The sequence below is a fragment of the Lolium perenne genome, chromosome 3 (assembly GCF_019359855.2).
Source record: "Lolium perenne isolate Kyuss_39 chromosome 3, Kyuss_2.0, whole genome shotgun sequence".
Taxonomy (NCBI): Eukaryota; Viridiplantae; Streptophyta; class Magnoliopsida; order Poales; family Poaceae; genus Lolium; species Lolium perenne.
The window spans coordinates 288,607,858-288,619,854 of record NC_067246.2 but is presented as its reverse complement, the minus strand read 5'-3'; the positions used below and the strand labels follow the sequence as shown (position 1 = coordinate 288,619,854).

Genomic DNA, 11,997 nt, shown 5'->3' with positions numbered 1-11,997 from the left:
GCAATCTGAAATAAAAATGGCAGCAAGCAAACATGTAACAGAACAGTAAATAAACGGTGATTCGATATTTGGAAACAAGGCCTAGGGATCATACTTTCACTAGTGGACACTCTCAACATTGCAATCATAATTGAATATAAATATCAGCACTTCATCATACTACTCTCTTATTGGATAGAGAACTCAAATTCATTGGGCAAGTGTGCAAAAGCACACCTCAAAGGCGTATTCCCAAGTACTAATAAACACCCCACACCGTCACCGTGAGCATTCATATGAGGTACTAACACACCACAATTCATAAGGGAGTTACACACGGCGTACACACTGTCACCATTACACCGAGGTCACAGTAACCCCAAAGTTCACATAATTAAGCACTTGAATAGCATATGACATCTAGATTACAAAGCTCATCATATGGATCTCAATCATGTAAGGCAGCTCATGAGATCATTGTATTGAAGTACATGGGAGAAAGAGATGAACCACATAGCTACCGGTAGAGCCCTCAGCATCGGGGGAGAACTACTCCCTCGTCATCATGGGAGACAACGACGGCGATGAAGATGGCGGTGGTGTCGATGGAGATGGCTCCGGGGGCAATTCCCCGTCCCGGCGGCGTGCCGGAACAGAGACTTCTGTCCCCCGAACTGGAGTTTCGCGATGGCGGCGGCGCCTCTGGAGTCTTTCTGGAGTTTCGTCAATTGTATCGAGGTTTTAGGTCACGAGGGATCTTATAGGCGAAGAGGCGGCGCAAGGAGGCGCCTGGGGGGCCCACCCCATAGGGCGGCGCCCCCCCTTTCGTCTGGGGGCCCCATGCCTCCCCTCCGACTCTCCTTCGGTGTCCTGGTCCGTCTCGGTGAATTATGATGTTTGGTCTTTGTTTCGTCGAATTCCGAGAATATTGCCCGAACAGCCTTTCTGGAACCAAAAACAGCAGAAAACAGGAACTGGCACTATGGCATCTTGTTAATAGGTTAGTTCCGGAAAATGCATGAAATTATTATAAAGTGTGAGCAAAACATGTAGGTATTGTCATAAAACTAGCATGGAACATCAGAAATTATAGATACGTTGGAGACGTATCACGCCTCCACCTCCCCCGGTCCAGAGCTCCGACGAGGAGGACGATGAAAGCACGAACAACGTCATCGACGTGGCCATGGACGCGAATTTCATGGCTGACGTGGAGCAGGAAGCAGAGGAGGAGCGAGCGTCCCACGCGGTGTTCGGCGCCGAGCAGGAATGCGGCAGGAAGGAGGCGACCGCAGAGGACGACTCCTCCAAATTCGAATGGTCCTCTGACTCTGACGGGCCTGGCCAGGAGGAGAAGGCGGCAAAGCAGAGGGCTTTAGTCGAGTTCATCGAGACGCTCAAGAAGACCGAGGATACCGCCAACGAGGCGCTGCGGCAGCGGCTGCTAGAGGACGCGGCGGCTCACCGAGCTGTAGTGGCCGCACGGCGAACGGAGCGGCGGGCGATGGAGATGCTGATAAGGAGGGAGGGAGGGAGGCAATGATGGAGCTGGGCCATCGGGCGAAAAGTAGCCTAGGCTTGTTTATCCTTTATTTCATGCTATTTTATGCTTTTCACTTGAATGAAAAATATTGTTGGAAAAACAATGTGGTTCGCTCCGCTGGAAACACACCCAGACGCAAACAGACACGCGGTGAAAAAATGATCATTTCATATTTGCGAGACGAGGGAAACGGACGTGCTCCGTTGGAGATGCCCTCGTTAAAGGTTTTTCTATGTCTCAAGTCAGTTGAGATTTTCTTAAGTCTAACTTATTTATAAAAAAGTGCTTGAGTTGCACTTTTCTGTTAAAAAGTGCAATTGCACTTTTCTGCTAGAAATGTATAACTGGATAGAGTCGCATTTTTATTTTACACTTTTCTGAAGTGACTAAGACTTAAGAAAATCTCAGTCAACTGATACATAGAAAATACCTATTTATTCCCTCCTCTCTTTTAATTTTTGATGATTTTGTTATGTTTTCATTTATTTTTTGAGAGATATGTTTCCATATCTAGCATACGCCTCCGCTTTCAGAGGACCCGTTACGCCTATCCACCAAAGACGCGCTCCTATTCATTCCCTTCTCTCCAAAGCTACGGACTGTTGAGGATTCAGGGTTCAGACCCCATACACCACCACTACCAGGCCCATGTCGGAGGCGTCCTCGTCCTCCTCCTCGGCGGCCGCCCCGCCCCCGGCCCCGGCTCCGGCCCCGGCTCCGGCGCTGGATCCGGAGGCGATTGCCCTCATGGCGGACGAGGCGCCGCCAGAGGAGATGACCTTGGTCCTTAAGTGGAACGGGAAGGAGTACACGGTGCGGGCGATGGGGGACGACACGCTGCTGGAGCTCAAGCGGCGCATCAGCGAGCTCACCGACGTGCTCCCCAAACGGCAGCGGCTCCTCTACCCGAAGATCATGCTCAACGACGACTCCGTCCTCCTCTCCTCCATCCCCTTCAAGCGCAACTTGAAGATCACAATGATTGGGTAAGCGCGATCCCCCCCTTCCTCCTCGTAACTCTGCCTGCCTAGTCGCTTGGTTCGGATTCAGAACAGTGCAATCGCGTAGAAACGGACTGTGGTTCTGTAATCCTCCACCGGAACGCTAGGTTTGGGCTCTGCTGAATCGACGGGAGATGCGCGTTTGGTGTGGATCGAGTGCTGATGCTATTATGGCTTTCCGATCCGAGCGGGCGAGATTTTGAGTGCTCTGTGAACCAATCGCTAAGCCCTAGCTTGTTTGATCTCTGCTGTTTGCGTCGAGATTTGAACTTGTTGCTTTGTTTCGTATGGTCTGGGATAGTGGAAGTGGCGTATTTGATGGCGGATTTAGGCATTTAATGTGGTCGTATCTGAGAAACAGGAAATGTTCGTCTATTTGACAGTTTAGACGAATGAATGGGGAATAATGTGGGTGGTGACAGCAGAAGCGTGAATTCAACTGGCGCTGATAGATTAGAGAGTATGCGGTTCTCAGCTGAGAAGAGTAAAATTACCTGCCCAGACCTTATGCCCTGTAGTTTTAATGATACTAGACGATTCCCCGCGCGTTGCTGCGGGTATTTATAGATTGATTCTAATTAAAAGTAATATAAAACTAATCAGCAAGGAAGAATATGCGTAACAGTTGTATGATTATAAACAGGTAAGAGAGCGACTGTGATCTTTGCTTAAAGGTGATGAGAGTTTTTGTACTATCAATTACGTGAACACATCTTCTCAGAATAATATTAAAAAGAAGAAAGTAATACATCTATATGAAGAGCAACGTGTTTTTCCTCTAGCGGCAGTCGTCAGTTCAAATGGTTGGACAGCAGAAATGAGCAAGAGCAAATATGTCAGCTGTCAGCATTGAAATCCAATATTCAAATGCACCGTCTCGGAGAGGATGTGCTCAGCTCTTGATTGCGTAAGATGTGGTACCTGCAACTAAATTCGCGGTGATGATGACGTTGAGTTGGCATAGCAAAACAACTAAAGTAGCCAGATGATCGGAGAAGATAACATCTAGATAAAGCCAGAGATCAATAGAAGAAGTCCACTTCGTTTTTATCTGCAAAGAAAAGAGAAGCAGAAGTCGGAACACAAACGAATGATCAAACATATATGCAATACATCAAAGAGTTTTAATTTCCTTAGCTCAATCACTTCATAAAAATGACACGGGACATGTCCGCGTCTCGCGCTGATAAAGGGAAAGAAGTTTGAGGGAGATGTAGAGCAGAGAGCGTGATCACGATGATGTACAGACCATAGATGAGGACTACCCAAGGACCAGTACCCAATACTTATACATGGTGTCATGATTAATGGACAGGGAAGAAGAGAGTAATCATGAGTTACTAAAACGTTTGGGCTTTTTCTTTATTCATGCTAGTGGAACAAATGGAAACTGAGTTGTCATGGGATATGAACGGGAGGATTGTGAGAAGGTAATGCTTTGAAGAGGAAGGGAAAGAACGTGTCTGGCCAAGTGGAGTTGGATGCGGCATAGCTGATGATCATGAGAACGCAAATCAACGGGAGATGATTAGAATCAGACGGATGTGATTATCTTAGTGATGTGGATAGGCTGCATGTGAAGATAGACAAAATAAATAACCCTCTAGTGGGGTTTTTCTTTATAAGAGATATAGATTTGGGTGTGCTGCATAAGCATCTCACTTGGACTTGGAGTATGTTTAGTCCACCCCAACCATGTGAAATCTTTGCCTTGCTGGACAATTGTTACTAATGCTTTTGTAACGAACATTGTTGATCTATTTTTCACTCTTGGACAATAACAGCTAGTTATTCTTGAAATTCTGGAGATCTGATGTTCTTCCAAGTTATGATAACATTTGGTTGGTCAGATATGCAGGCTAGCAATGCGGGCCTTGAGTCAATGTGTTATAGAGATGGTAACCGAATTTTAATGATGACGTAGGAGCAGTCTAGTCTGTTTGGATGGTTCTATGGTGGCATTTTTTTTTCTTCGGCCCCTTTGTGTGTATAACTAGTCGAATGAACAAAGTTTAGTTTGGTCAACAACACCATCAACAACATCCAAGCCTTTTTCCCAAGCAAGTTGGGCTAGGCTAGATATGAAACCCAACAGGAACACGAGGAAACCAAAACAAGGAGAGAGAGATTAGGAATAACCGGTCCCAAGCCGGATGAAGGAGGAGGGTGGTGATAGGCTTGGCGAGCCAACCTAAAAACCAGCCATTCCTATGGATATGAAAAGTTCAGTTTGGTCAGCTCCTATATATATTCTGTTTTATGGTGTTACCTACCCGTCATGTTTTCCTATACTTGCCAAATTGTTTAGCTTATGGATCATTACTGCTTGTTGAATCGTATTAAGTTGCATAAGTTTGCAATTTAGTTTTTCGTGAAGGGCTAAATGCATGCTAGTGGAATACTTATATATAGTGCACAGTGAGGCAATTGATTTAGTTCACATAGACCAATCATGAGTACAGACTACTTCCCTGTACAGCGAGCTACATATTGGATGTGGAGTGTGGATTGGTGAATAACATTCTTCCATTGGAGATGGCTATGGTGCCACTTGATTTTTTTTTGAAAAAACCTTCCAGCTGTAGGATGATTAGTGGATGGTGGAGAACGTGTATTTTGAGTGCGTGGGCATGTACCTTACTTGCATGCTTGCGACCTTTTAGTAAGTCATTTCAAGTTGGGAGCTGGATTGTTTCTTTGAGACAGAATAGTGGTATAGCTGTGAAGTATGTTGTGTGTGAGAGTGAATCTGTTCTTAATGTTACTTTATCCTTGAGCACATTACAAATTTAAGGTTCTTTTCAACAGTTCGAATTCAAATCACTCTTGTGGTGCATGGTACCTCAAGCGACATGCTTCGGTTCAAAATTTTAATTTGTGAACTATAAAATTTCCTTCTATATGGAAGGTGCCTACTGTTCTCTTCGCAGTAATTTGTCTACATGTTGTCTTTGCACTCAGTACTGTCGAAGAAGAAATATATGTGGACCAACCAGATGATCCAGAGGTAGTCGATGATCATGAATTATTCAAGAGTGAAGTTACTGCTATCAAGGATAATGAAGTCTACAAGAAAAAATTAAAAAGACGTGCAAGCCAGTATAAGGTGTATTTTCTTGTCATGTTCATTTCCTGTTATATGCTCTTCCATATGCCTGCTTGTATGGTTCTACACGTGTATCTATTGTCTTAGTTCTGATACTCATGGTGCTTTCAACTCTGTTCAATCTATGTGAGATCAGTCCAACTTCCTGCATGATTTGAGCTTTGAGTAGATTAAACATTTTTGTAAGACTTTACTGTGTGACTTGCCATCTACTAAAGCTTTGTGAGTCTTCTCGAGTAGTAGTACAATGAGTGCTTTTCTTGTGTTGCTTTACTTGAACATAGACTTGGGTAGTTTATGGAGCAACAATCTGTTAAACATAATTGTGGTCTGTATTTTCTTTATTTTGATCTACTTCTGGTAGACTGATACTGTCGAGATAACAACAGAAGCAATCAGCCAATCACTGTAGGAGTCTGTTTGGGCCTACCTAACTGTCCTGTTAAACTATTTGTAAGATGAATTTGAGGTGTGATGAAAAGGCTTTTGTGTACTGTATTTCTTCTCCTTATTTATGGTGATTCTCTAGGTGTGTTTAACATATCTTTCTCTGTCTATGCCTGTAGTTCAAGCTCTTGAATCCATGCCGTGAAGGAAAACGATTGCTTGTGTTAGACATTGACTATACTCTGTTTGACCATAAGTCTCCAGCTGAGAATCCTATGGAACTCATGCGTCCGTGTAAGGATACTTTTCCTCCCACTCTGTTGTGTGTTCCAGTCAGCAATTGTTTGATGCCATAATCCCTTCGCAGATCTTCACGAATTTCTCACATACGCATATGCAGAGTATGATATCATGATATGGTCAGCAACAAGGTTAGCCTTTTGCTACCCTTAGCTATCTGTTAACCGATCATGATTGCAGTCTGAGATGGTTATAATGATTTTAATATTGGACCCTGGAATGCAGTATGAAATGGGTGCAGTTGAAGATGGAGCAACTTGGCGTTCTTAGCAATCCCAACTACAAAATCACTGCTCTTATGGATCACTTGGCGATGATAACTGTGCAATCTGACAAGTATTATGCAAACAAAATTTTTGACTGCAAGCCTCTTGGTATTATCTGGGCTAAGTTCCCCGAGGTTCGCATTCTGTGCTTAAATTTATCAGTAATGAATGTGCTGTTTTCTGGAGGAATTATCTGATCATTGCTTGTGGCTCTTCCATACACAGTTCTACAATGAAAAGAACACGATCATGTTTGATGATCTCAGAAGGAATTTTGTCATGAATCCACAGAATGGCCTTGTGATCAGACCATTCAACAAGGCCAGTAAGAACAGAAGCCGTGATAAGGAGCTGGTACATCTTACGCAGTACCTGCTCGCCATTGCGGAGCTAGAAGATTTCAGCAAGCTGGATCACGATGCCTGGGAATCCTTCATGGAAAATGGCAAGAGACGCCGACACAGGTAGTTTCCTTCAATGTAGTGATCGGCAGGCAGAAACTTCTAGAGGACCTACCTTTTTTTGTCAAGGTCTTATCTTTTATGTACACATACTAGTGCACCGGAATCACCCAGGAAACTTAGTATCTACTTAAAACTCACTCCGAAAATATCCATATGCTTGATCTGAATTCAACTTTTTTTTGCCATATTGCACTTGTTTCTGAGGCTTCAGCTGTGGGTGCGTTTTCAGTTTCAACAGAAACTGCTAGCTCTGCGCTGTGGTTTGTTTTGTGAAGGATGCACTGTGGTGATTTGATCATGCCACGACTACCTGGCCTCCAGCTTTGCATGGGCGCGCAGTGTTTGCAACAGTTCGTAGGGTAGTAGAATCATTAGCATACCCTGGACCTCCCATGGGTTGGCTTGACTGGGCCGAGTTACTGCTACTGCCAGTGTGTTGGTGATGACTGACTGCTGAGGCTAGCATCTGTCTTACTGGCTCACCCAACGTATCATTTCGAGTATCATAATGATGCCGCAGTCTTACCAGTCTACGGCATCTGTATGTATAGGAACCAGGACAAGTTATTATGGTCCCTGGCTAGCTGTTGCCGTGTTCAGTGTCCCTCGGCAAGCCGAGTATCTTGATAAAGATGGCCTGCGTCCTGAATCTTACTCTCTCCATTCACTAATATAAGATGTTTTAGCTTCTTGTAGATCCATCTAATTTAGTATGTACCTAGTTTACTTTTAGTGTGTAGATTCACTCATTAGGATGTGTATCTAGTCCACTTTGAAATGTCTAAAACATCTTGTATTTGTGCACGGAGGGAGTACATTGGTTTTATTTCATGTTTGTTTCGAAGAGGAGTCACGCTGTTTTTGTAGATAGCTTAAACGAGGCCCTTCGAAGGATTTTATTTAGGTTACCATGTTAACCGGTGCGTTGCAACTACTACCTTCATTCTAAAGTAAGTGTTGTAACTTTTTTAGATACGGATGTATCTACACACTGAATCCATAAGGTTGCGACACTTACTTTTTTAACTGGGGTAGTACCTGATTTGGGTTAGGTCCGATGCATCGCCATCCGCGCCTTCATCTGGCAATCTTTGAGTTGTATGACCTGTTGCTCCCCAACCCCATGACAATCAGCGGAGATGACCCCACGGGCCAGGCCACGGGTGTGCTGGGATTTCAGTGAAGGGATTCCTCCAGATAACAGCGCCATGTGGACCACGGCCGTGCCTAGCCAAGCCAATGTACCACTGCGCCGCGCGTCTTGCTCCAAAACTTTGAGTGAATTACAACAGGTCGAAATCAATGTCAGTTGTGGTCTTTGGACGTATTCCTGATGCCAAACTCGTCCCTCTTAGGTTTGTATTTTTTTGGCATCTGATATATTATAGTGGCTTTGTTGGGCGTGCACAAGTATAAAGAAAACTTGAAAATATACCTGACGAACACATAAACACGCTACAGACGCACTGCAGTATAAGCATTGGTCATTTATGCAACATGACACGACGGTACAACACGGTGCGGATTACAGAGGCTGAAAAGGAATTAAAGGAGGGCAGGCTGTAGGAGGAGGGTCAAATCTAGGACACCTTTGGGCTTTACATTTTACAACGGGACGGTACACTGACTGACACACAACATGGCCGCAGCAAGCATGGTGCACGGTCATATTTTTATTGTCTTTTATACTCGGTTAAAACAGATGGCCAGATATACGGAGGGCAGTAAAATATGATCACGCAGAAACTACACACATACAACAGATTCGGCAGCAGCAAACTTTGTAAAATCCTTCGTGGAAGAAGAAGGCTTGTGTTTGTGTGATGGATGATCAAGCCAGCAGCCAGAAGTTCTTCTGCCACCGGGTGCTGACGAGGTAGCCGCCGACGCCCTTGCTCTGCTTCCTCACCGCCAGCGTCAGGCACTCCGCCTGGCTGATGCACTGCTCCACGAACTCCTCGCTGCTGCTCCGCACCAAGCTGCAACAAAGTTTTTTTTTTGTTTCAGACACACGCTCGCATTAGCTGGTCCATTGTCAGTAGCTAGTTTTGCTATGACAGGAGGCGTAAAAGGAAACCAGTAGTGATGTCAAGGTGAAAAGCATGGCTCAGTTTCCACATGACACTGCTTTACTACATTGTTATGTTGTCCCATGAAGATGGCAACAATTATAGGTGCGTTATGTGTAGGATTCATGCTTTGTTTAGTTGGCTTGTCACTAAAGGGACAAGAAAAAGCATCTGAGATTTATGGAAAGCACATGGATCTGCAGTGTGGTGTGTTGTTTTCCGTAAAGACATGGATGGACCGCTGCTATTGAACGGTTGTGAGCCTGCCTGATTGAGTCTATCTGCCCAGGAGCCATCGCTTGTGAATGTACCGGACCCGCTCATAATTCACCATAAAAGGCTTTGCAGCGAGGCCACTTCATCCACAAGATAGATAAATTTGCTGAATTGCTGATGTTTTACGCTCACTATAGGGATAAGCTTAACTATGACAACTGGTACCACTACAGATGCAAATACTATAACATGATGATGTAGTACAGATGAAGTTTTTTGTTGGGATTCAGGATCCAGGCATGAATGACTCTGAACTACCCCCATTTTAAAACTACTCACTGCAGCGCAGAGTATAGGCTGACATCATGATAGATTCTCCCGGCCGGCTGCTACTCAAAGTTGACCCTAGCCTCCCATTTTTAACACACACTCACATACTGACATACACCCAATAGTACTAGGGATAACGTAGATACAGATACAGTAATGTATGGTGTGAGACACTGAGACGAGATGCTTACCAGCTTAGCCAGCAGAAGGTGGAGGGCTTGGTTTGGCTGAGCACCAGCACGGAGGCCTCCAGCTTCTTCACCTGGCTGAGGACGGTCGCCAGCTTGGGGCCTTGGATCACCAGCGCTTCGATCTCCACCTACCAAAACCAGACATTCAACATCCCTCTTCTTCACACGCAATCGGACACAGGAATAGTTCAGGCACGTACTGTCGAAACATTTATGCAGTTGTGTGTGTACTACACTACTATACATTGAGATCAATGTTGCATTGAGATTCTGACTTTTGGTTGAAGCAAGCAAATCACGGCCGACGCTAGGGGTTGGGTTTCGTAGCTCCCTTGTTTATGGCCGGTTTAGGGGGGATTTTGCTTGGGGCTGTGGGAACCTTGGAGCCCCCACTGGCTTGTTTTTTTCGTAATCCTTTCTTTATGCGGGCTGAGGGACCTTTTGGGCAATGATCCACACAGCCATGAAAAGTGGGCAATGATTCCCTTTTCATGTGTGTGTGTTACTGATCTGATCTGTGAATATAAGAACCCATGGACGTATTCAACATTTCACCAAAGGGTTCTCTCTCTCCCTCATGTGCATGAACTCCAGGATTAACCAGGAACCAAAACTTTACACTGTTGACTACACTTGCAGGCTATCTTTGGTCCTAGCTTGCACATACGAGCTAGTAGTAAAGCATGCTTGCATTTCAGATGATATGTACTCCCAAAAAACATTTGCTCCAGGTCTAGTTTCCATGAGCTAGTGGTAAAATGAAGTATAGTGCATCATTTTCTCTAGCTTGGGGGTGAAACTAAAACCTTTGTGAAGTGAACTAGAGTACTAGCAATTCTCTTGGGCATGCCTCCAGGCGCATGCTTCCAAAAGGAGTGCCGAAAACAAGCTAGAGACACGCTCCTAACAAATCAGCAAACTGGAGTAGCAGAGCACAGGTAAACTAGCTCCAACGAGTGCACTCGGATAGCTAGCCAGAATCACACCACGGTTCTGATTTTCGTGGCAACAGAAGAAGAAGAATGGAGAAATGGCACGTACCTCGGGCCTGCAGGCCTTGCAGAGCGTGCCTAGTGAGTTTGCGAGGGAGGGTGCCATGTCGTCGTCCCCTCCGCAGTGCGGCAGGACGTGGAGCAGCGTGAGGAAGTCGCCCCTGTTGGCGACGTGCGTGAGCGCCCACATCATGGCGTGCTTGGCCCCGGAGCTGTCGTCCACCACCACCATCACCCGCTTCCGCCCCGCCGCCTCCGCCTTCCCGCCGCCGACGTACCCTCCCCTCCCCGCCTTCTTCTTCGACCACCGCCTCGACCCCCTCCTCCTGCCACCGCCGCCGCCGCCGCTGCTGTAGCCCTCCTGCGGCGTCTGCAGCCCGTTGCTGGAGCTCAGCTGCCTCAGGAAATGCTCCCCGGCGCCGCTCGCCATCTATCTACGGCACGGTGGCAATGCCGCTGGCCGTGCGCGCTCAGTCTGCAGGGGGAGTGGGTGCGACACAGTGCTCGTTAAGTGTGGAGAGAGTGGCACGGAGCTGGGCGAGCCGAGCGGTATAAAGATGGAGAGGCCGGAGGAAAGGACAAAGCCGCTTAAAGAGAGGAATCGCGGAGGATGGATGGATGGATGGACGCCTCGTAGTAGAGACTAGAGAGTGGTCACGAGCGCGCGAGCTCCACTTGTACGTACTACTGCAGAAAACAAAACAAAAAACTGAAAACCTAGAGCCTGATTAATTATGGTTTCAGAGTAGAGTAAGAGTACTTAACAGAAACAATGACGCAAATAGAATACTGCAGAGAGATTTGCTGCGCATTTCCAAAAAAGATGAGGCGCATTATCGTTTGATTCGCTCGATTTTGGACTGGATAGCATACACATTTCACATGCGTACGGGCGTTTGTTGCAATCACGGTTTCATGGAGAGAATATGTCAGGTAGGGTTCGTCGGCATATATACAAGGTTAGCTCCAAAACGAGATGGATTGGTCAATACGGCATCAATCGTAATGCACGGAGTTCTTGGCGCTACCTAAGCTAGCATACTTCCATGCTTATCGCGTATCGGCGTACGCATCATCAATTCCAAATGCTTTGTTAGTTTGTTACTCCTCCTACTCCTAGTGGATCGATCTTGTTGCACGTGCTACCCCACCT

General features: G+C 45.9%; 2 protein-coding genes across 2 annotated transcripts; one reads left to right on the top strand and one right to left on the bottom strand.

Moving 5' to 3' along the window:
- The first annotated feature begins 2,136 nt into the window (after nucleotides 1-2,136).
- Nucleotides 2,137-7,218, top strand: LOC127345243 (ubiquitin-like domain-containing CTD phosphatase). Its single transcript, XM_051371691.2, has 6 exons — nucleotides 2,137-2,508; nucleotides 5,485-5,629; nucleotides 6,196-6,310; nucleotides 6,384-6,447; nucleotides 6,542-6,716; nucleotides 6,808-7,218. The coding sequence occupies exons 1-6, from the start codon at nucleotides 2,171-2,173 to the stop codon at nucleotides 7,048-7,050; spliced, it is 1,080 nt and encodes a 359-aa protein (XP_051227651.1). The 5' UTR covers nucleotides 2,137-2,170; the 3' UTR covers nucleotides 7,051-7,218.
- A 1,295-nt stretch (nucleotides 7,219-8,513) lies between these two features.
- LOC127345244 (uncharacterized) lies at nucleotides 8,514-11,425 on the bottom strand. Its single transcript, XM_051371692.2, has 3 exons — nucleotides 10,894-11,425; nucleotides 9,853-9,980; nucleotides 8,514-9,025 (listed from the first exon to the last, which is right to left on the bottom strand). Exons 1-3 carry the CDS (start codon nucleotides 11,272-11,274, stop codon nucleotides 8,878-8,880), a joined length of 657 nt encoding a protein of 218 aa, XP_051227652.1. The 5' UTR covers nucleotides 11,275-11,425; the 3' UTR covers nucleotides 8,514-8,877.
- Nucleotides 11,426-11,997: the final 572 nt, after the last annotated feature.